The sequence below is a fragment of the Vanacampus margaritifer genome, chromosome 1 (assembly GCF_051991255.1).
Source record: "Vanacampus margaritifer isolate UIUO_Vmar chromosome 1, RoL_Vmar_1.0, whole genome shotgun sequence".
In the NCBI taxonomy this organism is placed as follows: domain Eukaryota; kingdom Metazoa; phylum Chordata; class Actinopteri; order Syngnathiformes; family Syngnathidae; genus Vanacampus; species Vanacampus margaritifer.
In genome coordinates this window covers 22,811,695-22,839,041 of record NC_135432.1, presented here as the reverse complement: position 1 = coordinate 22,839,041, position 27,347 = coordinate 22,811,695, and the positions used below count along the sequence as shown (strand labels likewise).

The window sequence follows — 27,347 nt, the reverse complement described above, 5'->3', positions numbered from 1 at the left end:
TGTTATATGGAGCACGTTTGGATTGCACGTGTGTTCCACTTGAAGCAATGAAGGACGAAGCTTTGAATCCCTTTAATTCAGTGACAAATACGGCCGTTCACCACCCGTACGTGTTGGTTTCTTATAAATAGGATAGTGTTTCAAGACTTAAATCAAACTAAAGTACACAAATAAAAACAAACGCGGCTCATTAAAAAGGAAACATGGCTGTTTCACGCTGCCTGGGAGCTGTTGTGTGCTTGCCATCACTCTGGTGCGCCAACTACGACCATCTGGGGTTGCAGCTTCCTGAAAAAGACAGTAACCAGACTTTTTATGATTTACAATCTTCAAATGGTGTTGCTGATTTTTTTTTTTTTTAATGCCACTCGATTAATAGATTTAATCAATTTATTTGGGTTTTTCATAAGTTTTATTTTAAAGTGATTCTTGTTTTTGCCGTAGTTCAAAGCGTGTTAACATGCATCATAGTGCTTGTTTACAAAAGCAGTAAGTGTGGAGACTTTGTCACTGCCTTTAATGACTTTTCCAACGCCTCTAGCAACTTTCTTCCCAAACCAGTGAATAGTAACTTTTATTCCTAAGAAAGCGACAACGTGAGCCGAATGAAGTCCGTTCTGTATGACAAGACAGGAGCTCGAGGAAAGGAAAACGTGGAGCCAGTGGGCACTGAATATTTCCAAAGACATGGCGTGCCCATTTATGCGTTGCAAACGAAATCATTTAGCCACATGTTGGAAACTTTTGACCCAAGGTTAGTTTCCAAGCTGGAAATATTTTGCTGAGGCGAGGTCACCTTGCCTCACCTATTCAACTCTACGCAAGACAAGAATGCCAGAGAACCGAAGGAGCGTGTAATATTATTTTTACGCAAAACCAAGTATGATAGGAAACAGCTGAGGCATGTAGCTTGATTGCTTATTTTATGATGAATTGTAGGACATTTCAAATAAAATGCTAGTTCATTAAGGATCATGTCTACATCAGGGCTCTTCTTAGGCAGCTCTTCCAAACAATTTATAATAAAGCTTTAGTAACGTTTTCTTTGGCATAAAGCAATTTTGTTTCATCATGCACCTAAAAACACATGTAAAGTCATAATCCTTTTTTTACTTGCATTTTCTGCGCATGTGCAGACTTGATCCAAGATGACACCTAGAAAACAAACTGGTTGCACAATTTGGTGTGAAGCGTTAGTAATTACTTGCTACCCCAGGGAAGCGGGAAAAAGCAAGTGGAAAATAAGTTTTAAGCTGTAAAAGGTTTCAGACTTTCATGGTTGCAAATGTATGTAATTTGACAACAGCAAGATGCTATTACAGAACTGCGGTCAGTGTTAGCCAAGGAGGGAGAAGTGAAGAGTGACATTTTCATCATGAAGATGTAATACTGTTAAAATGGTTGAATTTAGGTTAAAAAATAATCTAATTGCCATGTTTTACTCAACCAATACTGTGATTGCAAAATTGAATATGCAAATTGTGTCAAGGTCCTCTTCCCATCTATTTTTCTAACAAACACAAGCAATATGAATCTGTTAAAAAAAAAACATTTTTTTTTTATCCTATAGGGTAAGCTTAGCTTACGCTAAAATAAATGCAAATGAGCCATGAAATAATATTAAAAATTGTTTCTATCTAACTTGCTTACCACTTGCAGTCTTGTAAACGTTAACTACGACGTCAGAAAATTATGTGGCGTTAACAAGTCAGTAAATCATGTCGGATTACAACAATAATGCAAACAAATCTGTGGCTTTGTCACTTCAACTTTTCATGTTTCATGAAATGCTAATATATTAACATGAGGACTGCACTTAAGCACTGAACCCTTTCTAGACACTATATAAATAAAACATACACACGGTGTATATAAGAAATAAAGCATTACGGAATGGCCAAAATGAATAAATTATAATCAATGATTTGAGTTCTTACCAAGTACAGTATTAGAATTGAGGTCAAATGAGTTGAGAAGTTAAATTCAAACCACAAAAAAAAAGTATAAATAAACTACTTTAATCCAAACGCGGGCAGCACGGTGGATGATTGGTTAGCACGTCCGCCTCCCAGTGCAGAGGACGTGAGATCGAGTCCGGGCTTCGGCCTTCCTGGGTGGAGTTTGCATGTTCTCCCCGTGCTTGCGTGGGTTTTCACCGGGTACTCGGTACCGGTTTCCTCCCACATTCCAAAGACATGCATGGCAGGTTAATTGAACACTCCAAATTGTCCATAGGTGTGATTGTGAGAATGGTTGTTCGTCTCTGTGTGCCCTGCGATTGGCTGGCAACCAGTTCAGGGTGTACCCCGCCTACTGCCCGAAGCCAGCTGGAATAGGCTCCAGCACCCCCGCAACCCTTGTGAGGAAAAGCGGTCAAGAAAATGGATGGATGGATGGATGGATAATCCAAACGCTAAAACATTTTATGTCACTGTTTTAACTCAATAAGCCGTGCTTCTGTTGTTAATTGTGCTTGGGTGCCCTCTAGTGGTTGTGTGGTTTAGTTGGCTTGTGCCTCAGACTGGCTTTGCTGTGACCCTTCTGTGTGCTCACCTCATCCTTACGAGGGAATGCTGAGCTGGCCTGACACAGTCGTCCACAGAGTCAGGAAGCGGGGTGCCGCTCGTCTCCGGAAGCAGTAGACACAATCCGCAGCCTATGATTGGCCCGCTGCTGTATATGAGCATGGCGGCCAATGAGATGGCTCCTCCGGGGTTGGGCGGGAGCAGAGTGCTAACCAGACAACCGAGCCGGTAACACAAGTTGACCAGTGAAATGCAACGCTGCCTTCAGGTAGAATACACAAGACGTTAAAATGAGTCATCGGCTTCAGGGGATTGGTGCCAGCCGTCCATTGTAACAGTCACCTGACCTGACCACTGTGGGAAACAGCTCGATGCTGTACAGAGCCAAGATGTAGATCGTCGCCAGCATGCAAAATTTGCCCAGCAGTGCCAAACTCATCACTAGCAATGCGTCACCTGTGACAGACAAGGGGAAACCGAGTGTCTATGTTACGTATTGTATGCTGTAGCCCACATGAAAGCTCCTCACTGAATCACAATAATATTAGTCATTCTTCACAGGGGATAAAGAAAGAATATTAGGGGTGTACCAAAAAATCGACTCTCATTCAGTACGATTCAGAATAAATTTTTAAATGTCCCAAAATCGATTTTATTTAAATTATTTTATACTGTCTTTCCTTTGTCTGTGTGTGCCTTTATTTGGAGTGCTGTTCATGTTATACCCGATTTGGCCACTTGGGGGCAGTGTGGTTTCACGCAGTTTCATACACTGTTCAGTTGTAGCCACATTAGAGAGTAAAAGGAAAAAGTCACAATCAAGTTATTCCAATAAAAGGTTTTTTTTCAGCGTGGAGCCGTTCTATTGAGAGATAAAAGTGCCGCGAGTATCGCGCTAATTAGCATTAGCGAGTCAGACTGGAGTAGATCATTACGATTCCTTGCACAGCTATAGATTGAAGCAAAAATCATTGTCAATCAAATTATTATCAATCAAAAATCGTTCTTAATCGTAAATTGATTCGGAATCGAATCGCAGACCCAAAAATCGGAATCGAATCGAATTGTGAGACATTCAAAGATTCCCACCCATAAAGAATACATACAGTATGTCTATTGCTAATATCGTCTGTATTCCTTCACGGTTAGCATTCAAATATCTCACACGTATCACATCTATGCTAGTCTGTGGCATTACACAATGTTCAAGTCAAAAATACTTAACTAAAGCAAAACTATGTGAATGTTTTAAATTATAGTAGTTCTCTTTGTTTTAGTTGGACAATAAACTTAAACAGATGGTAGCAATTAACTTTTTTGAAGCGAGTTGAGCTCACATTCACCATATAGCTAGCGAGTGTACATTTCTTGACAATAATATGTTATATGTCACCTCACTAGTCTAAACATGACATTCTGATTAATATTATATTTGTGGAATATGAGTTATGCAGCAAAATCCAGCCATTTGTATCCATCTCAGGGGGCGACCATTTTGCCACTTGCTGTTGACTGAAGATGACATCACAGTTGCTCAGGGCTCAAGCAACGACCAATCACAGCTCACCAGTTTTCTGAAGCTGAGCTGTGATTGGTTGTTACCATATTCCACTCACGCAATATTTTAACCAGATTACCATATTTAGACTAATTTAGGCACAGATTGAGCGAGCAGCTATTTGTCAAAGCCTCACACTGGTATCTGGACAGCAGCAAGGACAGGAAGCAGGCAGTGCCGCTCAGGAACAGAGTCAACATGCTGATCGGACGCCGATCAAGGCGGATCAGTGGGATGAGCAGACAGGGAGCCTCTGAAAGACCGGAGAAGAACTGGGCCGAGTAGACGTTCACGCCGAAGGAGCCGATGTTCAAACAGATGCCGTAGTATGTCAGCGCGGTCGCAGCACTGACCAATCACAACACAGATCAGAATTGTACTCAGGAAGGACCGACGAGAGACCTGCAATATAACACTCAGGGCATCATCACGCGTGAGTATACGACGACTACTAGGCAATGCTACACTTCCAAGTAAATTACAAATCCTTGGGTTGATCCACCCTTGCAGGGATGGGGGCATCAGTTATACACAGATTTTCCACATACTGTATGACTCAGGCTTGGGGAGTAATGGAATACATGAACCGCCGTTACGTAATCAGATTGCATTATTTTTTTTTTAAATATCTGTATTCCATTACAGTTACAAGAAAAATCATGTAATCAGATTACAGGTACATTTATTTAAAATGGGGATTACTTCGAGGGATTACAATTTCTACGATGAGAGAGAGGGAGAGAGAGAGAGCGAGCGCGGGACCGTTGCTACATGTCGGGGAGGTGGGAACGAACGAACTGACTAGTCGTGTCCTCCACACGCGGACAGTTTGAAAAAGCTTCACGGACGAGAGGAGGAAATGGCGACCGGTATTCACTGGAATTTACTCGGAGCGAAAGTTTGAGCTAAGAGGCCAGCGGCATGCTACGTGCTGTAGCTTCTAGCTAGCTAGCCCGCTAGCCTACAACCATAATGTGAGTTACACCTTCCAAACAAATCTTCCTCCCACCAATTCACTATTTAAACATCATACACAACATATACACGGCTAAACTTGTGACTGGGATAAAATTCTCATTGGATTACTATCTATCTATCTATCTATCTATGAGGTGTGGTTGCTTTCAGTGACAGTTCGAAAACAGCATATGTCCTTCAATCAACCAATCAATCAATCAATCAATCAATCAATAGCCTACATGCTTTTTAATTACATGTGGATTTTTGCTATTGGTAGGCTGCCCGGGTCCCTATCACCCGCAAATAGCAGGGGCACATTGTATAGTATATATATTGTGGTGATATTTATTTTTATTTTGTCTTCATGAGCATACTCAATATTGGAGTAATCCAAAAGTAATCCAGTTACATTACTTTAATATTATGGTACTTGGATTACATTACTAACTACAATTTTCATCAGGTAACTTGTAACTGTAATGGATTACATTTTAAAAGAAACCCTCCCAACCCATGAGCCAGAACTTTGGCGCCATCTTGTGGCATTTTTACAGCATTACAGAAAGCGCACAAAACTGTGATGGGTTGACTGTATGAAAACGATGCGTTACCCCAGATAGCTCATGATTGACAGCCGTAGCAGGACAGTTGGGTGTTTGAAGAGGAGGAGGTCATTTGGTGAATGGGCTTTCTGAACCTCAGTGGCTTTTTGCTTCTCCAGCATGTCTGAGCCTAGAAGCTGCGTATACATGCAAGCAAATTATTCAGACAGCAGGATGTTATGTTTGTGTCTGTGTGTGTGTGTACCGTGTCCACACACTGCTTGTCTGCCGCACTTCCGCTACAGTAGCGGTATAGAACATCCGTCCTCCCCATTAACACCAACCAACTGGGTGACTCTGGCAGTGAACTGCGTGGACAAACACAAATAACACCTGAGAAGGAGAATTGATCAAACAGTTGGATAGAAAGACACTGCAGGTGAATGGACAGCGTACAGACACATGCGCAGGCAAGGACGAACCGGTACAGTGGCAGGCAGATGAACTGCGGCACGGCCAGAGACAGGTGAAGCTGTGTCAAAGTGGGACTAAGCCAGGCCAGCAGAGCTCCGCCCATTGTCCCGAGACTGAAGCAGAAGCCCAAAAAGGCGGGCGGCCAGAGGCGAGCGGAGGGGGCGGTCCACTCTACAGCTGCAATGCCCAAGCACAGAATTACACGCTCATCAAAAGCCGGGAGCATTGATTTTCATCAAAAGCGAGCCCTAATATTATTATGTTAGACCACCCAGGCAATTTTCTGCAATTTATTCTATTGAAACTTTTTTATTATTATTATTATTTTTTTTTTTTTACAAAAAAGTATGTTTAAAGTTTCAATGTGTTTGGATTAGTAAAGTCTCAACGTGACAGTGTTTAGAATTTAGTGCCATCTAGTGGTGAACTAATAGAATGAAAATGACCTAAGTTCAAAGCGTGGACATGACTTACGGTGCCTCAGAGAGACCAAACTTTGCAAGCCTACCACCAATTACTATGTTCCCCAAGTTCTTCTCATTTAGGTATACATAGCAGGAAGATAGCGGCAAAACATGTGATATAATTAGTAGGGGTGGGAATCTTTGAATGATTTTTGATTCAAAATGATTTGATTGACAATGATTTTTGCTTCAATCGATAGATGTGCAAGGAATTGTAATGATCTACTCCAGTCTGACTCGCTAATGCTAAGTAGCAAGTCAGACTCTCGGCACTTTTATCACTCAAAAGAACGGCTCCACACTGCAAAAAAAAACAACTTTTATTGGAATAACTTGATTGTGACTTTTTTCTTCTACTCTCTAAAGTGGCTACATCTTAACAGTGTATTAGACCGCGTGGAACCACACTGCCCCTAAGTGGCCAAATCGGGTACAACATGAACAGCGCTCCAAATAAAGGCACACACAGGTAAAACAGTATAAAAAAAAATCGATTCTGAATCATACTAAATGAGAATCACGATTCTTATGAGAATAGATTTTTTGGCACACCCCAAATAATTAGCCATTACTAGACACTAGTTATATATAAAATAAAATAAAAGTGTACGTTGATGTGATAGAACTTTTTTTTTGTGCATATTATTGAAGTAATTGTGGCTTTTAAAAATGAATGAAAATTGTCCTGTCTTATACCAGTAATTCTCAATGGGCTCCGTCTACTGGTATAGTGAACCGTATACGTGAAAGTTAAAAGAAACTGTATGAATTTAATTTTCAAACTTTCAAAGTTGTATTTACCTTTTAAGCACTATACATTTGCATCAGTGGTGATTGCTCTAAGACTGCAAGGTGCTCACAGCTTCCCCTAAATGTTGGGCTTTTCCCCACCCTTCGGACGCACAGCGTGTCTGGGAGTTTATGGACAGTGGTCCGGCCCAGACATTTGGCTACTGCGTGATGATTGGATGATCGTGTGAGGCATAGAAAATGAGCTTCCTCTCATTTGAATGACCAGCAGCCGCCACTGTTTTGCATATATGAACTGTTTTAAGTAAAAATGGTTATTTAACTTTAAGGTGCAGTACATTTAATTAAATTGTTATTTATTTTTTCTCTTCCTATATCACGATATTTAAGTACAGTCTTAAATGCTCAAACTAAGCATAATGTTACAGCGTCTTAAACTTTTTGGGGAATCCAGCACAGTACATTTGTTCAATACAGATCAGTTGTAGTTAACTTTTTAGCATTGAATTTAATCTTTAAAAACAGTTTGTTTTTGTTTAAACATTTATAATTTTGTCCAATTTATGTGCAATATATCTTATTCTTAAGTAGATCATTATTTACATTGCATACATCATTTACAGGTTTCCATGTTACTGTATTTAAGCACAATGATAGTAATGTTCGAAATATGTTACAGTGACTTAGATTAAAATTAAATGTAAAGAAAGCTGGAACAGGCTCCAGTATGCCCGCGACCCTCGTGAGGATAAGCAGTTCAGATAATGGATGGATGGACTAATACTGCTAGTAAAGCACTAGATGTTAAGTAAATCCAATTGTATAACCTCAATAGTAGTACTAGTAGTTGTCATTCTACTAGTATGTTGTTGTTGTTTTTACCCAGACTGAAGGAGCAGTTGTTGATACAGCAGCAGCAAATGCCAGTCAGACAACGAAGAGCAAGGAACAGGAGCGGCTGCGGTAGGACAGTGGGCACCAGGCCGCACAGAGCCTGCACCCACACGCTCAATAGCAGCACCGGACGCTTCCCGTACCTGCACACGCAAAGACAAAAAAAGCTGTTGAGTGCAATTTTTGTTATAAAACAGAAAATGGCAAAAACATATTTGGTGATGTTTGTGGGGAGGATGGAACGACTTATTTACATTTCAATTCATTTCGAGGGGGAAAGATGATTTGAGATACGAACGTGGTCATGGAAGGAATTAAACTCTTTATCTCAAGGCACCACTGTACTTCGTTACCGTACTTAAGATTTTTCAAGTGTCTGTATTTGACTATTTACTTTTCTGACTACTTTTACTTCCTAACGTACATTTGAAAACAAATATCTTTCTGTACAGTGGTGCCTTGAAATAAGTCTTTATTATTCCGTGACTATGCTCGTATTTTGAAACACACATTATCATTATTATTGTTCCCTTTTGAAATGCACGGAAATGCAATTAATCAGTTCCAACCCACAAAAAACTCAAAAATTATTTTTATTAACATGTTTTTTATTTGAAATAATTAAATACAGTACCATTACTTCTACTTAGGTACAACGTATGATTACTTTTGCCACCTCTGGTGAGAATTGTACCTGTCAGACAGAGCTCCGCCCACTAGTGATCCAAGCAGCTGACCCACCATGTAGACCGTTTGGCCGTAGGACAACCATGCAGTCCAACCACACGCTGACTGACACGCACAAGAAACAAACGGTCAATCTTTATTTGCAACAATGGATTACACTCATCAATTTGTGTATGTAGAAGAAGGTTTAGATCTTTGAGTTCATCTCGTAAAAAAATGGGAGCAGAAGAAAAGTGTTGTTTATATTTTTGTCGAGTATAAAGCAAATGCTTTGGGAACGTGAAGAACGCATATGTGAGTAGAGCCCCCCCCCCACCCCACCCCCCCTTCTCTCCAACTCAGACCACAACACAATTCACCTCATCCCAACCTACAAAACAGCTCTCAAACGCAGCAAACCACAGAGAAAGACTGTTAAAATCTGGTCTCATGACAGCATTGAGACCCTTAAAGGATGTTTGCTATGCACGGAGTGGAATACCTTTCATGGGCTGGATGTGGATACTGCTGCTGTGACTGAAACTGACTATATTCAATTCTGTGTGGACAACATCATACCAACAAAGGAAATAACTGTTTACCCCAACAACAAACCGTATATTACTAAAGAGGTTAAAGACTGTATTAACCGCAAAAAAAGGGCATTTAAGAACCAGGACAGAGCCCAGCTCAAACTGGTTCAAAAAGAACTCAATCACATGCTTAAAAAAGCAAAAAGGAAGCACAAAGAGACTATAGAACAACACTTTGCTGCCAACAACTCCAAGAAAATGTGGGACACCATGAGGAGGATCACCAACTTGACTCCTGCTCAAAAAGGTCTCAGCACCCTAAATGACCTCCAGAAGGCAAGGGAGCTGAATGACTTTTATTTAAGATTCGAAACCCAGGACTTCTCCTATGAATGTAAGGAGGTCCTGAGGTCCATTTCAGTGAATGAGCAGGACTCAAGGCTGGTGATTCATCCCCATGATGTCCAATCTGCTTTTAGGTCTGTCTGCACAAAAAAGGCCTCAGGACCGGATGGGATATCTGCCCTTCTGCTATAATCCTGTGCAGAGGAGCTCACAGCAGCATGGCAGCCCATCTTCCAGAGATCTGTGGACTCACACTCCATTCCCAGTCTCTGGAAAAAAAACAGTAATTACCCCGGTTCCTAAAAAACAATGTCCTGTGGTCAATAATGACTTCAGGCCTGTGGCTCTAACTTCCATTGATATGAAGTGTTTCGAGAGCCTGATGGTGACTCGGCTCAGGGGGGAGGTGGATGCACACTTAGACTCCCTTCAGTTTGCCTACAAGGGGGGTCACGGCACTGACGATGCTATCAATAGCATCTGGTCAGCAAACACCTAGACGGCCCGAAAGCTTATGCATGTGTGTTGTTCGTTGACTTTAGCTCAGCGTTCAACACAATGCAGCCGCACCTGCTTTTGGGTAAACTGAAGGAGATGAATGTGAACCCGTACATCTCGAGGTGGTATCACTCCTTCCTGACACAGCGCACACAGCAAGTCAGGGTCAACAGCTCCCTCTCGGAACCCAGATTGATAAGCACAGGCGCCCCACAGGGCTGCGTCAGCTCCCCGGTCCTCTTCACGTTGTACACAAATGATTGTGTGACATCACACCCAGAGAACTTTATCATTAAGTTCTCTGATGACACAGCTATCGTCAACTTGCTGCAGGCCGGCGGTAGCCCACTGGACTATTTCTCAGAAATAGAAAAAATTGTCCAGAGGTGTGACCAGAATCATCTTGTGCTCAATGTGGGGAAGACAGAGGAGGTGATATTTGATCCAAAAACTGTTGGTGACCACAGGCCAGTCGTCATTAAAAGCAACCACATCAGCCAGGTGGGTTCATACAGGTATCTGGGGGTCCACATCGACAACACACTCAGCTGGAGGGGTACATGTTGGAAGTCTCTGCTCCAAACTCCAACAGCGTCTTTACTTCCTACGCAGACTTAGGGTCTATGGAGTGGAGCAGAGGATCATGCTGTTGTTCTACCGGGCTGCATTGGAAAGTATCATCAGATACGGCAACCTGACTGTGCAGTCAAGGTCACAGATTGCCGGTCTGGTGCGGACTGCCATGAAGATCATGGGGGTCAGGAATCATCCTTCCCTACAGATGCTTTATGAGCGGTCCGTCACCGGACTGGCACAGAAAATTGTTAATGACCCGACTCACATTCTGCATCATGAGTTCCAGCTACTGCCTTCCGGCAGGAGATTCAGGGCCCCCAGAACCAGGCTGAACCGCTACAAAAACTCATTCCTGCCGACATCCATCAAACAGCTTAACAACCGACATTAACATTAACATTAACTCAGTGCAATAAGATATATGGTGCAATGTTGTGTTGTGTTGTGTACATACTCATGTGTGTGTATATATATATAGGAGCGTGTATATGGGTGTGTGCAATGTACTTCTCTACACATGTATACTTCTGTGAAGTCTTCTACTTATTGCTGCACTTCTTATTTATTTAATTTTAATTTTATCTCTTCTGTTGTTTCTCTTACTGTAAACTACAGCTGGACAGAGTCCAGCGAAAAGTTCCCCACGGGGAAAATAAAAGTAAATCGTATCGTAAATCAAGTGTTATGGACCATGGTGATAAAAGTTGCAGATTTTCCATTCTAGTTTGTTTTTATTTAGTCTTGACTTTTTTTTTTACAGTTAGTTTGAAACTTTGAATGAGTTTTTACTGTCTGTTTTGTTAGTTTCGATTTTTTTTAATATGCTTCATTTTTCATTAGTTTTAGTGTTAGTTTTATTTTTACTTATATATTGAGTATAAGTGTAGTATATAAAATAAACCCTGAAAATTCATGTATGAAATTAATTGACAAAGATTTTTTTTTAAATGATAATTTTTTGCTATAATTTTAGTAAATTTTTGTTTGGTGAACGTAAAATGCACAGTAGTTACAGTTAATTATCTTTCCATTATTGTTTCTTATTTTATTTTATTTCATGAACAAAAATGTTTTCTTTTTTTCAATTTTAGTTTTAGTTATTCCAATAGTTTTCGTGAACTATAATAACATAGTTCTTGACCCGACAGAGCAGTTTTCAACTTCAGAGGAATTCAACTCTGAACTTTATAGACTAAATAGCTTGAAGAAATACCCCCCTGGTTATCTCTCTGGGCGCAGAAATTATCACCGAAAAATCACAGATCTAAAAATAAAAATTTTATATGATATCTTATTTGATTCATTTCCCCTAACAATCTTTTGTTACTTGTTACTTCACAAAGAAATTGTTAGTTGATGCAAGCCTGAACTGTGGTCATAGTGCACAAAGTACAGCAACAGTGCTTGAATATATATGAATGTGACCTGAGTTGTTTGTTAACTCCTAATGGGCTTTACTGCTGCCAATCAATTATTCATGTATTTATTTATTTATTTATTTATTTTTTAATAACTGTTTTATCAAACTTGTATGTGCAATACATTCCAATTGAATAATTATTTAAGAGTAGTTTAATTAAACTGCAGAATGTTTACAATATCAAATATACCCAGGGGTCCCACACTACAGTATTTTAAAATTGTTCATCATGGTGATACTTGGAGAGAAAAGTTTTTTGTTTTTTTTAAGTGTACAGTGGAAGCTGTATTGCTTTAACTTGGAAAAAAAAAAGTCCTGTTTTTTTTCATTTTTGGGGGACGGGGGCTTGTTTTTTTTGAGTATTTTTTTCTGTTTTATTGAATATTTTCCCCCCTGTTTGTTTTTCTGAGTAATTTTTCCCTGTTTTATAAAATAATAATTTTTCTGTTTTTCTGAATATTTTTTTAAAAAGAGAGAACAAACCACAATACAGTATACACATTCTTTCCTTTGAGAGCCGGGAAGTAAACATGACCATCTTGAACGTGTCGCTTCCGCTATTAGCGAGTCTACAACAAGTCACTTGGAATTCAGAGGTAAAAAAAAATAATAATAAAAAATACTATAATAATTTTTTGCCAGTTTTTTTTAAAGAATTTTTCTTCTGAATATTTTCTTGACAGAAAAAAAATATTCAGAAAAACAGATAATTAAAAAAAAATACTCAAAAAAACAAAGCACCCCCCAAAAATTAGTCAGAAAAACAGGAGTTTTTTTTTCAAGTGACTGCAATGCGCTTCCGTATAGTACAACTGTAAAAAAAATAATTAAAATAAATTGAAAACCTCTGTGCTAGACCTAGACCGTTAAGTGCCTCTCATGCTTACATAAAGTCAAGTGACAAATATTGGCATAAAAATGTTCCCTGTCTAACCTGCAATTTTAAATAAATTTATGTTAAGTCAAAACATTAAAAATGCTTGTTTGGTTATCATGAGCTTGTTGAGGCAGCCATTATGTTTAACGCAAGGGTGCTCAAGTTCGGTCCTCGAGAGCCCCTATCCAGACTATTTTCCATGTTTCTCTCCACTAACACACCTGATTCATGATCAGGGTCATTAACAGGCTTCTGCAAAGCTTGCTAATTAGCTGACCCCTGGTTTAACGTGACGGCAATGCTAACGCGTGCTAGCTAACTCGGCTCACTAAATAACACAGAAATCTCTAGATACACCACTGAAATACAAACGAACAAAATGAAATGCGTAAAAACATAATCAAAACTTTAACTCGTGTTTTAAAATACATCGAGTATGCTTAATGTGAGAATTTTAGACGTTTCTTCTAATATTTCACTCACGTCTCGGTCGCCGCTTTGAGTCATCCAATCATATTCGTCTTCCGGAAGTTCCACGACCTCTGATTGGTTTCGCGGTACCAGCCTTCCGCGTGTTGTTCCCGAATCGCTTGTGTCGTTGTCATGGTGACAGTTTACCTCGGCCACCTCAGCCATGAAAATGTCGAGGAAGAAGAGGAATGAGTTGAAGAAAAAGGCGAGCGACAAACGCCAGAAGACGGACAGTTGAAGCGGACACATGGCGCTGTTCCCTTCTGGAGCTTTTTCATTCCCGCAGTGTGGACTTCAATAACCCGCCGCCATTTTGACTCCCCCAGCCAAAGGTCCGTCGTTTGGACTTAGAACCCTTGTGACCTGTCAGCATTTCTTTTTAAACTTTAACATGAGCTCGTCTTGACCGCCCTTTATGCATTATAAAGAAAGCGTGGAGGAGGGCCCGGAAATGTATGTCTATGCTAGGGGCCCCCGCTACTCCTCCCTCCTTCCTGATAGTGTCTGTGCAAAAGTCAGTTTTTCTTGAGGTGTTGCATGGCCTTGAAGGCCTTGATGTTTGAGCTAGCTAGCGTAATTCTGATATTAAACAAGGGCATAAAGAGACATATTGGGTTATTGGAAAAGCAGCCTGCAAATGGAAAAATTCATAAAGATTAGTGTGATTAGTTGGTTAATTCTGATCACTGCCACAGCTGCATCCCCACTTTTAAGAGGGTATGCACACTTGTGCAACCACATTATCTCATTTATTTAAAATCCCCTCTCCAAATTCATTTTTTTTCTTCAGTTGAGTTGTGCAGTTGGTGGCACATTGTCTACGTGAAGAATGGAAAAAGCAGTTTAATTTTTATGTGGCCGAAAAATGAGAGCGATTCAAAAATCAATCTTCTGCAGTAGCTTTAATGCTAGCACATCATAAAAAATGACATAAACGGGCTAATAAAGAGTCATGAGTCAGATATCACGGTAGCTAAAGAACTTACTGTCGATTTCAACACAATTGGTAGCAACAATAGACAGAGCATACAACAATTGACAAATTATTCATTCTCTGAAAAAAAAAACCCTAATATTTCTTCAGCTTCGTAGTCTTTTGTGTTTTGCTATTAAATCTGCGCTTAATACTGTATGTGGCCAATGTGCACACACTACAAGGAGCAGCAGATGCCCACTGAATTAAGGCATGACATCATAATGCACAAACTAATTATTAGCACATTACAACGATTTTTACACCACTGTACTGTCTTAATATATATATATATATTTAAACCTTTGTAGCAAAATACTTGATATGCGGTACAGCGTACACGTCTCACTATTGATGCAGCAACTGGCTGGCTCCTCAGGCCATTGAATCATGAAGTGTGCTTAAGCAATTAGATATAAGTTGTACACACCGAAGGCATGTATGTTCTCTTAGCGTCTGTTAAGTAAATAATGACACGACATACTTAACCATTTATTCTTATTCTTATTAGTGTCATGGGTACGCTGGAGCTTCTTCCAGCTGACTTTGGGTGAGAGGCACGGTACACCTTGGACTGTTTGAGAGCTAATCACATATACACAAAAAAAATTATGAAAATGTCAAATTGAGCCTGTTTAGTTGACCACAAAAATATTACTTGACTGCATTATATAAGTATGTGAATGTCAACAGGTAGAAAAAAAAAGGTTGAATTGTACTTTCTGCCATCTAGTGGAAGAGCATTTAATTGTCCTACATATCACTCTATGTCACAGGCATAAAGTAGATAGATCAACAAGAAAACAATTGCTGTGGCGTACAGGAAGTAAAATTCATGCAGGATTAAAAAAAACAAATAAAAAAAACAAGTAACAATTCTAACTTCAAAGCATTTAACAGGAAGAGTCCCAATGAGGCTCCATCCACGGGCCCGTCATGCTTTACTGCTCGCTTCTCGTTGCTCCATCACTACGGCCACAGCTGACAACGGCGTAGAGAAGGAGCCAGCCAGGCTCTGCAGGCCATACACCAGGCAGCGCCAGCTGAAGCTGCAGGCCTTCTTGACATTCTGTCGAGCAAAACGTGCCCGGGTGGTGAGTATGTTGAACTTCACTAAAGTATACCAGTGTTTCCCACAGATTTGAAATCTACTTGGGTGGGTGGACTCCGGCGGGGGTGGGTGGGTTTGGGGTTTTGGACGGGAGGTGGGTCTCAGGCCTGTTACTACGTCTCCTCTAGCCTCACGATTCACAAGTGAGTGACGGCGAACTAATGTTACATGCGGTATATCCTGTCTCGATGTGTTTTTTTTTTTCTTTTTAAATAGATTTTTAATAGATTTTCTAGAAAACTTCTTGGGTGGTGGCCAATTTACTTGGGTGGCCCACCCAAGTATTAACATGGTGTGGGAAACACTGGTATACTTACTACATTTTTTTAGTTGTGGCATTGTGAAATGTGTTTAAAGATGCTCTGCTGGCTTGGCACATCTATCATATCACTTTAAATGTTGTCTTTATATCTTAGTGGGGACATCTCATTGACATAATCTATTTCCTAGCCCCTTACCCTAGTCGCGGGCCTGCTTTGAACACTCTAATTTTTTCAAAGTAAACGCTTCGGGCCCCGAAGTGGGACACCGCAGTCAAGGGCATCCCGGGGGCTGCCGAGAGGCAGGGGCTGGGACAGACGGTGGCTCGCCTCGCGGCTAGCCGCAACCGAAAACATGCAGGACGGCGGCTCTCTAGGACCGAACTTGCCTATCCCTGGCCTAACCCTTACCCAAACCTCAACCAAAATCCAATTCAAACCTAAACTCTAAAACCAAGTCTTGACCCTCAAAAAGAGGTCTGAACTTGTGGGGTCTACTAAAATGTCCCCACAAGGACAAGTCGGTCCCCACAATGGTAGTTCAACCGGGGGGGGGAAACAGTATGGGCCCCATAATGGAGCAAAGACAAATACACACACACACACACTGTATATGTTACTATATTGCTTTTGTCCAAAATTAATTAAATATTTACTTATCACTGGCATTCCAATAATGCACAATTCACCCACACCAATTTATATATATATATATATATATATATATATATATATATATATATATATATATATATATATATATATATATATATAAGGCAGCAGTCCCCAAACTTTTTCGTGCCACTTTCCATTTTCATATGAAGACATATTTTCAAGGACCGACATAGAAACATAAAATGAAATTATTAAAAATATCACTCACTATTAGCAACACTTCAATGACCCAGCGGCCATATGGTGTATTCCGACAAGTATGACAGTAACGACACAGTGCAGAAAATTATTTGATTAATAGAGTTCTTGTTAGCACACTGTTGTTGTCTGTGCATTGATTTGAAACATCAAATTGTGTAGCTGTCATTACTCCTCACCGCTGATAAGACTCTATTAAGGCTAGCGGTGATTAGGGTTAGCTTCAAGTCATTAGCTTTTGGCTAACGTCGGACTTGTGTGCTAGCTTCCACTGTGCATGTGTGAGATCTACTTTACAGTTTTGGAACATAGATCGCAATTATCTTTCAAGTGTTTGTTTTAAACTGTTTGAGCAATATGAACTTTTTTTCCTTTTTTCTGAACAATCAGTGTTATGGGCCTAGGCAGCTAGTATATGATTTCCGTAACAAAATACGGTTAGTTCGTAAAAGTTGGGAGCTCTGCTACATTCATTTAACAGTAATATTAGCATTGTATTAGTTCACTATAAATTCACCATTGTTTTGTGTAATTTCATGGCAACTAATCTAATCCACTATGACCAATTTATTAGAAACCTTACCTGATTAAATCTATGCCGTTTTGCTTATGTGAGATTGTTTCACTGTTACACAGCTATTTGTTAAACCAATGTTACTTATTTATTTCATGACCATATTTATTGAGTTGAACAACAATAGTGCTTAGCACTCCACATTTTTGTTTACATTAGTACCAGAGTTAAATCAGCGCTTCTTATCCAGAGTCATTTGTATCTGTACTTCTACAAGTACAGAATAAATAATTTTATAGTTGCGTTCGGGACATAATTAATATTAACATTCAACAAAAGTAGATTTTTCTCTTACTCTAATGTACTTCTTCCTCCTCTTCTTCCTTTTCTCCTTCCTCTTCAACCTTTCCTCTGGCGTCTCCTGGCTTCCTTCATCCTCGATCAAAGGTTCGTATTTATCTGGCAGTATGGCGAAATATACTTCCTTGGAAGTTTTCTGCTGCCTCCCCTCGACTCCCATCGATTGTCTTTGTGGCAAAGTTGTTTGTGTCTTCCTCAACGGAGGACCTTTGGAGCGGGGAGTCGAACTTTATTAGTAGCCTGAAGCTGAAGCTCTGTTGGCTTTTAAATAAATGCAGGATTAAACAAAGAATGTACCCAAAAAAATTCTGTCTGACCTGCAACTCTTTACATTTTCTGAAAAACATTCGGCATTTATGCAGGAGCTTCTCTATGTTTGTTTTACAGAATAAACACAAAAACTTGTCACTGAGTCAATAGGAATAGTATCTCTGTAGAAAACCTCCTACTTTACTGTGCTTCATTGAAAATAATCTAGTAACATCCAAATGCCATAATCCTCCTTGAGGGTCTGAAGTTTGCTGGCAAGTAAGAGCAAATAAGCAAGAGGAAATAAACCAACATAGCAAATTGTTTTGTGAAAAACAAATTCCTTCTTCTGCTTACGGCCAGACAATCAACTGTAGTTTCACAAACACAACTCTTATAAGTTATAAGTGTACAGTATATAAAACTTGAGACAGACTTACTGAAAACAATCTTGAGTGGTTTGCTTGTCTCACCTGCATGGAGGACCATGACCTCATGCGGGTGTGGGAGGAGCTGCTGACCAACAACATTTAAGTATAGTGTTTATTGTTTTTCAAGTGACTATTTGAAACACAACTTGGACCTGCAGAATCATCACTTGATTTGATTTTCAGTTTGTCAAAATAAGGTTTTTGTTTAGTTTTAACCTCATTATTCTTATGCAGTTACTGTAAGGAGGGAGGATTTAGTTAATTATCTTCCAAGTTCTGACTCATAGGGGCAATAATGGCACAGACACAAAAAAAACATGCAGTACGGGCATAAGATCATTCAAAAAGTTTTTAAATGTTTTGTATTGGTACAGAAAGAGTAGCAGAGGTTGCAAAAGTTACCCTCTGCACTTAAATAGAACTACAGATGCTTGTGTAAAAGGTAAAAGTACAAGTGCTGATTCATCCCCTGTTATGAAGTAAAAGTGAAAAAAAGTGCACTGTAATGTATTTTTATTGAATCAAAGGCACAATTTTACCAGAATAAAGTTTTTCCTTAAATTCACTTGCTATGACTTCCTTAATTCAAGATCTACTTCAAGATCATGTTTTTGCGACAATCATGAAAAAAATTGACTTTATTGATTGAAGCTCTTTTTTCCACAACATACCTTTGACCGCCAACCAATTAAGCCATCGTTGGAACATCAGCGGCCAACATACGGACTGTAAAGTTTGTTCTAAGACACAGAGGTGCTGCAATGATTTATTTTTATTATTATTATTATTATTATTATTATTATATATTTTTTTTACATTTGATTAGAAAACAATGTTACATCCATCCAATCCATTTTCTGTACCACGTAACTTTACTAGGGTTGCAGAGAAATTATTATTACTGTTATTATTATTATTATTATTATTATTATTATTATTATTGGTTGTGTTTTATGTTTAGGTGCGCTTAGGTGCTTCTTTGTTGACTCTTGATTCTGAACTTGAACTATGGAAGTATTTTACTGTATAAAACGAGAAGTACTAAAATATGTAGACAAACACACACTAAATTGTCCTTTTCTGTCATTTGTATTTTAGATCTTTCTTTTTAAGGTATTTATTTATGGACTTTTTTTCTCTCTCTCCAATGGTTTTATGAGATACAGGCAGGTCCAAGTAAACCCATTTCGGTCGGAACTATTCGCTGAGCATCTGTATCTACACGTCAGCTTAACAGTAACGGACAAAACCCACTGGTCGGCAGTGACAACTTTTTGCCTAGGCACGTAAGAACCCGTGTTTGGTTTTATAAATACCCTCTTGTAGAAATACAAGTTTGCTGTTGTTTAGGGGACGATACTTGCAACAGTATGTGTTTGTTTTCACTCCGAGTGCAGCGGTGCTAATGCTGGGCTACTCTGCAAGGACGAGTCTGTGACGTCATGTAGCAGCGCCGATGAAATACTACCAGCCATTTGAGCATTTGTTTCATATCCTTGACATCTGTTTTATGGTCCATGTACTACTTTGTCCTCACTGGTAAAACAATCATTCTGTAATGGTCTCATGGCTTTTCATATTGTATGCTATTTGTTCCTAATAACGTAAACATTTAAATGTCTAGCTCGCTATGTATCTACATTTGAGAAATTGTAAGCATTAATAATATAAATAGCAACCCTACTCTGGACTGGTGAATCTTAACCACTACATTACAAACGGCTCACCTGTGTTCTCATTCCTGGCCACTCTAGAGCGCAATACCATGTGGAGGTGATGGCCATTTTGTTACACTTTAAAGAGACATTGCCTTGCCTCAGAGACTCCTTAAGGACAGGCACTTTTAAAACGTTCCGTGAAATGACTCGCACCTGCAGCACTCTGTTGACTGACAGCGGCAAGGGGGGGCTTGTCCTGTACTCCCAGTCGACCAATGTATATGAAAACCTTGCCCTAGAGGACTGGATCGAGGCCAACGTGGACCTGCAGCACCGCAACATTCTGTTGCTGTGGCGCAACATGCCGGCCGTGGTAGTTGGACGACACCAAAATCCATGGAAGGAGTGCAACCTGTCGCTCATGAGACGTTCCGGAATATCTCTTGCCCGCAGGCGAAGTGGTGGAGGCACGGTCTTCCATGACCTAGGCAACCTGAACTTGACCTTCTTTGCTTCTAAGAAGGGGTACGACCGCCAGAGGAACCTGAAGGTCATCACTGAGGCCCTGAGACGTCTCCGGCCCGAACTGGAGGTTGCAGCCACCGAGAGGTTTGACATTTTCCTGAAGGGGCACTACAAAATCACAGGTAGGCGTTGTGAAATTCTGTGCATTTTCCAAGTTGGAAACTTCAGGCAATAAACTTCAATAAAGCAGGTTGGCTCTTAATTGGAAACTTAATTGGGGAAAAATATATTTTAGCATAGGGCAGACTAAAACAACCAGATTTCATGTAGTAGTCGCTGGATGCCCCGCCCCCCCCTCCCCCACGAACATGACATATATATGATTCGAGGATGTCATTTTATCATAAAATTTACAGAAATGTTTCACAGGTGTTGCTGCCTTTGACTATTGTGGATCAAGGTGTATTTAGCCACACTAACATATTGTTGTTAACCCCAGGAAGTGCCTCTCGAATCAGCCGGAAGTCGTCCTACCATCATTGCACTCTGCTGCACTCGGCCAACCACTCCGCCCTCTCCCCCGTGTTGCACTCCTCCTGCCAGGGTGTGCACAGCAACGCCACGCCCAGTGTGCTCTCGCCTGTTGCCAACCTGGTGGACCATGACCCCACACTGACGTGGGAGATGCTACTGGATGCGTTGGCAGATCAGTACAGTGCAGGTACAGCGGAAGCTCGGTCCATGACCTTTGTCTCAAGACGCTGCGAGCCGAAATATTTTTGAACTAATTTCGAGTCCACCCCAACAAAAAGCGAAATCCACAATATAAAAATACCCTATTCATCTCTCAGAGCACATTTTTATAGCAATTGAGGTATTTAAACACACTTTTAAAACAATACAAACACATTTAAATACATATATTGCGAGAGAGCAAGAGCAATGGATAAGACAAAAATATTATACAGTGTAACAATGTAGCATTGTACAGTAAACAAATCCCATTTTTAAACTAATTTGTCTCAGAATGTGTATCAATAATTATACACAGAGATGAACAGTATAAAATGTATCTAAAGCCGTCACTTTTCTGTAGGCGTAAAAAGCAGGATTACAGCGGATGACGTTGAACAATTTTGAAATACTTGTGGTTTTGTTCTTCTTTTGAATTTACAGTTTAAAACGAAATAATTATACTGTCATCATGTGGTTGGTAGTGAAATTACACTTGATACAAACAAGTCAGACTAAAATATAGTTATTAACTGTTCCCAAAAAATTGTGAAATAGCTGGACCACAAACCTGGTAGCCACATTATTGTAATACATTCCACTGTATTGTTTTCTTTGAATGCCACTTTGTATCAATGTGAGCCTTCACCGGTTCTCTTTTGTTTTCTTCCGTCTTGTATGTCTCCTCAGAGTTTGGCGGCAGAGCTGCCATGAATTTGATGAATCCCGCCGATGACTCTGCATTTCCTGGTCTCAGCAGCATGTCGGCAGAGCTGCGAGGATGGGACTGGATCTTCGGAAAGACGCCAAAGTTCAGCGTCCAAACACGTCTAAAAATGACCGACGATCTTTCATCAGCCGGACGCACAGTCGAGCTGTGTTTCGAAGTCAAGCACGGCGCGATTGAGAGCTGTCGCTTGGACGTTCCTACTGACTGGCTTCCGCACAGCTTGAGCAGTGAGCTGAGGGGTGTGCTGGAGGGAGAACGATTTTGTCCACAACGCACCGCTGCAGCTTTTGCGATGCTGTTGCGTTGCGAGAGTGGCGAAAGACAGAAGAGACTCTGCAGACTTTGTGACGCCATATTGGCTGTTATGGGCTAAAGGAAACACAACAGGTAATAGATAGTATTCACTGACGTCACGGGATGACGTGATCTTGCAGGTCAGCGGCATATGTTGTGGCTGTTTTTTCAGCGTGCTCAGCCGTGTTCCCGTTGTGTTTATCTTATTTTGTTATTGATAATGTCACACTCAGCTTCAACTTGTGTAAAAAAGATGCATGCAGAAGGTTTAGAGCAACACTCCTTGGAGCGGTACAGGTTAAAACGTTCTTTGATTTAACAAAATAACAAACATTTGCCGGTGTTACTGTCCGGACTGTATGGCGACATTCACGTATGCTCCGAGGTAGGATGGCTCGAACCCAAAACACAGACGGCATTTATCGGAGGTGAAGAATCTCGGTTTATTTTCAGATCAAGTTAGCTAGTTCCCCAATCGCGCTAGCTACAAGCATTAGCATATTACTACAACAACATTGTTGACTCATCACTTATTGTTATACAATGTGACTACAATTTCAACTTTTGGCCTGCTGGGAAAGGAAAATAGAGACTACTATGGAACCACAACACTGACAATAAGATTTGGTATTGGGGGAAAAAAATTGTCATTGTAGAAAAAGCTGCATTGTCATTGAAACAAGTATTGGCATTGTGAAAGGTTGTATTGAAAAATAAAATACGGACATAAAAAAACAACAATTTTTTTAAACATATTTTTTTGTATTATGTCTTTTTCAAGACCAATCTGTAGATTTTTTTTTTTTACACTTTTTTTTTTCCGAGTAGCACAGATTTTCAGTTTCACTTCTCTTTTTTTCAGTTTCAACTTATTGGCAGTCTTTTAACGTGGAGGAGCGGGGTTGGGGGCGTGGCTTTGAGCGCGAGAAAGCCTTCCAGCTTTTGAGGAGAGGAGAGCGCGCCTTCTGTTGGCTAAAGGCAATACTCACGGATGGATACAAGTTCACCAAGAACTCCTAAGTAATATCAAGATCGCATTACTGTAAAATGCATTGGAACAATCTTACAATAATACTTACCGGTAATCAAAATAGTTAGAACACAAATCTGCATACCAAGAGATTTCAGACAATTCCATGCTCCCAATTTTGTGGGAATAGTTTTGAGCTGGCTGCTTCCTCTTCCAACGTGACTGTGCACTGGTAGTGCATGAAGCAAGGTCCATAAAGACATTGATGACAAAGTCTGGGGTGGATGAACTTTACTGGCCTGCACAGAGTCCTGACCGAACCTGATAGAACACCTTTGGGATGAATTGGAATGGCGACTGACAATTAGGCCTTCTTGTCCAACATGATTCTGATCAGTGTGTGACCTCACAAATGCGCGTTTGGAAGAATGGTCAGAAATTTCCTTGTGAACAGTGTTCCTATAGTCAATTAAGCAGAACCAGATGCTAACCAGCTAACCAGATGTATGACAGTTTTATCTCCTGATATAACAAGCAACATACCTGATAATAAAGCTATTTTCATGGTACCAATTAATTATATAACAGGTTATTTGTCATAATGAATACTGTATATGGTCCTAAATTTAAAAGTGATTTCAATGTAATTGACAACCAAATGTCACATTTTCTCTTTAATTTTTATCAATAGCTTTTAATCGTACATGTACAATATTTATAACTTGTATTTACAACACAAAATCCACAATAACTCATTTCCACATTATGGGCCCTGTTTTAGCCAAGAGTTAAAATCGATCATTTTATTTTAAGCCCATTGACTTTGTATTATAATTGAAATAAATTATGTTTTTATTTTCAATTATAACTCTTGATGAAACGGAACCCAGAACATATAGACATGCCATACACACATACATATCAACCATGAATAGAAGGCATAATGAATGAACGTATTTGTACATTGGTACAATATCAAGTTTATGGCTTCATAGGAGAATGATGAAAACTATTTTTGAGATGAACATACATGTATGAATACAAATGTGCTATGCTATGTCTGAAACTTAGATGCAATACATCCAATTTCATGATACCGGATAACTGCATGGAAATGATTGTATTTCAGTTTTTATGGGTGCAGGACTAGGCGGCTGTGATTGTATTTCAGTATTTAAGGGTGCAGGACTAGGCGGTTGTGATTGTATTTCAGTTTTTATTAAGGGTGCAGGACTAGGCGGTTGTGACCGAGTACTACTGTAAGAGTGCTCGATCCAGATTCTCTTCACTGTTGCTGCTGATTCAGACGATAGGTTGGCATCCTTGCTGCCCCGCTTTTGAGGGAGCCTCTGGACTGCTAAATTGTACGCAAACAATGTTGGTACAGAATCTGGACGTAATTTCTTCAGCCCGTCTTGTCTAGTCTCATACTGGGATCTCTCAAAGTGTTTCTGCAGAGAAAATAAAGTAACAGTGTTAATTATATGCAGCCATCACACACAAGGACTGAAGAGAACTTGTAGCACATGTTTTTCATAAAATAAAAAGACTGGAACCTCCAGTATTTTGTTTGTGCTTCATCAAATTTACAACTAATTCTGACATGTACAGTAATGTTCAAAACAATTGTATATCCCTTACCTACACGATTGTGATATCAAAATGATCCCATCTAAAAGTAGTCATTCAGACTAAAATTTAGGGCCGGAGTTATACAACGTCTAGAACTCTATAATTGAAGTTACGTTTATAGGGGAAAAAAATATTAATGTGCAAGTGCTGAGAGGTGTCGCGGCATATTTTCCACACAGCTCCTCCCCACCTTGTTCGATGGCATCTCAATATGCCATGAGAGAAAAATAAAGTAAATTAAAAAAAAAAAAGTAACGGCAGACGGCACAATTCACTCATTGGACGAGATCGAAGGCTGCATTGTGCAGTCCCGCATACTTCAAATCGTGTTATTTTACTTACTTCGCACAAAAATGAAGTGTTATTTGCTTTCCAGTCCTTTCGCTTGACATGCACTTCCCACAATTTCCTCCTCTGTGGGTCTCTAGGGAACCGATGCATCATTACACCTCTGCCTGGTCGTTGTGAGCAACGCTTAGCTGAGCAACAAGGCATGATTGGAACATGGAAGTAATAACAATGCTTCAGAAACACCTATCGCAAAACATTACAACTGTGTCTAACGCAGCGGCTGGGTAGCAACATGGCGTCCGTATGTCATGTGACCAGCAGTTGACAAATCACAGCGTAGTAACCCTGAAACCGCGCTGCAAGTATCACTGATCTGTACGTATTACTGGATAGCGGATAGCCCATACACGCCCTTGCAAGCCGTTGAAGACACAGGGCGGCCATCATACTGCTCCCATCTCGCGAGCAGACCTATATAAACTTCACGTATACGTACAGATTACACATATACAGCTCGTAGGCTCTTAGTATATGGGGCAGTGGTGATGGGGTGGTCACTATTTATACACCTTTTTAACAAGTGGACTGTGGCGGTATGTGCTTCTTTGAACACCCGCTTTTTCTTTTATCGCTCAGCACAAAAAAAAGATTTGGCAGAGGCACCTTTTGTTTTTAAGTATATCATTTATACATGCATTTAAGGCAAGTTGTAAAATGTCTGAACTCCTCTTGTTTAAGTTTAACAAATTTAAAACATCATAAATCATGCTCTTTCTACTAAGTACTGTCTCAAATGTTCTCCAATTTCGGTACTGTAAATGTATAGGATCGTATGCCGAGAAACGTTTATTCGGAGTAGTAATATGGCGGCTCGCGGCTTCAAAGGTCTTGGCCTATCGGCTATCTAGTTATATATACAGATCAGTGGCTACTGAGCCATGTCTGCCACCCAGTAGTGAATGGCGATATTACAATTTAAAACGGCTGTCCATCCATATTTGCAGTTCAGCACCCGCAAGTGTGTGTGTGTGTGTGTGTGTGTGTGTGTGTGTGTGTGTGTGTGTGTGTGTGTGTGTGTGCGTGTGTGTGCGTGTGTGTGTGCGTGTGTGTGTGTGTGTGTGCGTGCGTGTGTGTGTGTGTGTATATGTGTATATGTATATATATATATATATATATATATAGCCAGCGTGCCACCAGTTGCATGCCATTTGGATTAGGAACGATTCTGAACTGACGGTATGTCAGTTGTGTGTCAAAGCATGAGATCAAATAGTTTTGGTAGTACTGTAGTGTATGTGCCTTGTGATGGGTGTGATTATTAATCCATACTTTTGCGTGTCCAATAAACCAACTGGTGAGATGAGAAATGAACAGAGTTTCCTGCGCAGGATAATTCTTAGAGGAGATCTCCTGTTACACCATTGAATCAAACTCCGACAGGTTTTGATCAACAATGCACCCCCTTCTTTCGAAGGGCCAGCCTTTTATTACAATTCAGTCTCCAAGCAGAATATCTCTCCCTTCATGAATGAGCAAATGTGTTATACAGTTGAAGGACATGTCAAACAATAGAACTCTTAGTGCAGTTGCAGCTGTATTCGTCTCTAGCCAAAATATGTATATTTTCAAGGCACTTTTCGTATTCTTCTCCATAACAAAATCTCACTTACAATTTGACCCAAAAGCACCAATGACCGTGACTAATGGAAAAGCAAAGCAAGTTCTGTTCAAGACCACAATGTACGTGTACAAATAAAAACAAGAAATTCTGGACCAATCAGTGTATAGCAAAATCAAGGGCTAAAATATGTTTTCGCACAAAGTGATGAGAAGGAACTTTTTTAGACAAAACATGGTCCCAGCTTTAAACCCAGAGCATACGAGGTCAACATCATGTGCCCTGCTCAGGACACAAGACACTTTGACAAACTTAAAATGAAGAATTAAAATGTTCATGATCAGTAACAATAATTGATATATGAAAATAGGTATTAAAATGTTATAATATCCTTCACTTGGCTCACAAAAGGTTGAAAATAGTGCTTTTAGTTTTTGTTTATTTGTAATCATTTGCTTTCTCCTGACCAACTGTGGCGAACTGAACCCATGGCGTAACATTGGATGCAGCGCCCATGCGCAGCGTGCTTACTCGCAATATCACGGAAAAAGAATGTCTCACGTTGTGCTTTTTCTGAGGACCAGACTAAAATACTTGTTGGGTGTGCTTGTCTTTGTTTTATTGTAGCACAAC

The 27,347-nt window shown here is 40.0% G+C and overlaps 3 protein-coding genes and 1 long non-coding RNA gene across 9 annotated transcripts; 1 reads left to right on the top strand and 3 right to left on the bottom strand.

The window, feature by feature from the left end:
• Positions 1 to 57: 57 nt before the first annotated feature.
• LOC144037184 (solute carrier family 22 member 6) lies at positions 58 to 14,035 on the bottom strand. The gene is made up of 10 exons (XM_077548446.1): positions 13,566 to 14,035; positions 8,862 to 8,959; positions 8,156 to 8,310; positions 6,068 to 6,236; positions 5,851 to 5,953; positions 5,655 to 5,782; positions 4,220 to 4,431; positions 2,873 to 2,981; positions 2,554 to 2,787; positions 58 to 288 (listed from the first exon to the last, which is right to left on the bottom strand). The coding sequence occupies exons 1-10, from the start codon at positions 13,800 to 13,802 to the stop codon at positions 246 to 248; spliced, it is 1,488 nt and encodes a 495-aa protein (XP_077404572.1). The 5' UTR covers positions 13,803 to 14,035; the 3' UTR covers positions 58 to 245.
• Positions 14,036 to 15,005: 970 nt separating this feature from the next.
• LOC144062800 (uncharacterized) lies at positions 15,006 to 20,124 on the bottom strand. The gene is made up of 4 exons (XM_077584521.1): positions 20,052 to 20,124; positions 18,334 to 18,406; positions 17,640 to 17,851; positions 15,006 to 15,595 (listed from the first exon to the last, which is right to left on the bottom strand). Exons 1-4 carry the CDS (start codon positions 20,106 to 20,108, stop codon positions 15,461 to 15,463), a joined length of 477 nt encoding a protein of 158 aa, XP_077440647.1. The 5' UTR covers positions 20,109 to 20,124; the 3' UTR covers positions 15,006 to 15,460.
• Positions 19,493 to 23,746, top strand: lipt1 (lipoyltransferase 1). 6 transcript variants are annotated; one of them, XM_077584509.1, is made up of 5 exons: positions 19,521 to 19,815; positions 20,042 to 20,097; positions 20,202 to 20,629; positions 20,947 to 21,168; positions 21,870 to 22,958. In XM_077584509.1, exons 2-5 carry the CDS (start codon positions 20,090 to 20,092, stop codon positions 22,280 to 22,282), a joined length of 1,071 nt encoding a protein of 356 aa, XP_077440635.1. In that variant the 5' UTR covers positions 19,521 to 19,815; positions 20,042 to 20,089; the 3' UTR covers positions 22,283 to 22,958. The 6 variants fall into 6 exon arrangements, with proteins under 6 accessions (XP_077440620.1, XP_077440635.1, XP_077440603.1 ...); XM_077584494.1 differs by having other exon boundaries at positions 19,493 to 19,606; positions 19,722 to 20,629; XM_077584477.1 differs by adding an exon at positions 23,066 to 23,746 and having other exon boundaries at positions 19,522 to 20,629; positions 21,870 to 22,296.
• Positions 23,747 to 24,369: 623 nt separating this feature from the next.
• On the bottom strand, positions 24,370 to 25,941 carry LOC144062809 (uncharacterized). The gene is made up of 2 exons (XR_013296450.1): positions 25,148 to 25,941; positions 24,370 to 24,624 (listed from the first exon to the last, which is right to left on the bottom strand). It is a non-coding gene; the product is annotated as an uncharacterized LOC144062809 (long non-coding RNA).
• Between the last annotated feature and the right edge of the window lie 1,406 nt (positions 25,942 to 27,347).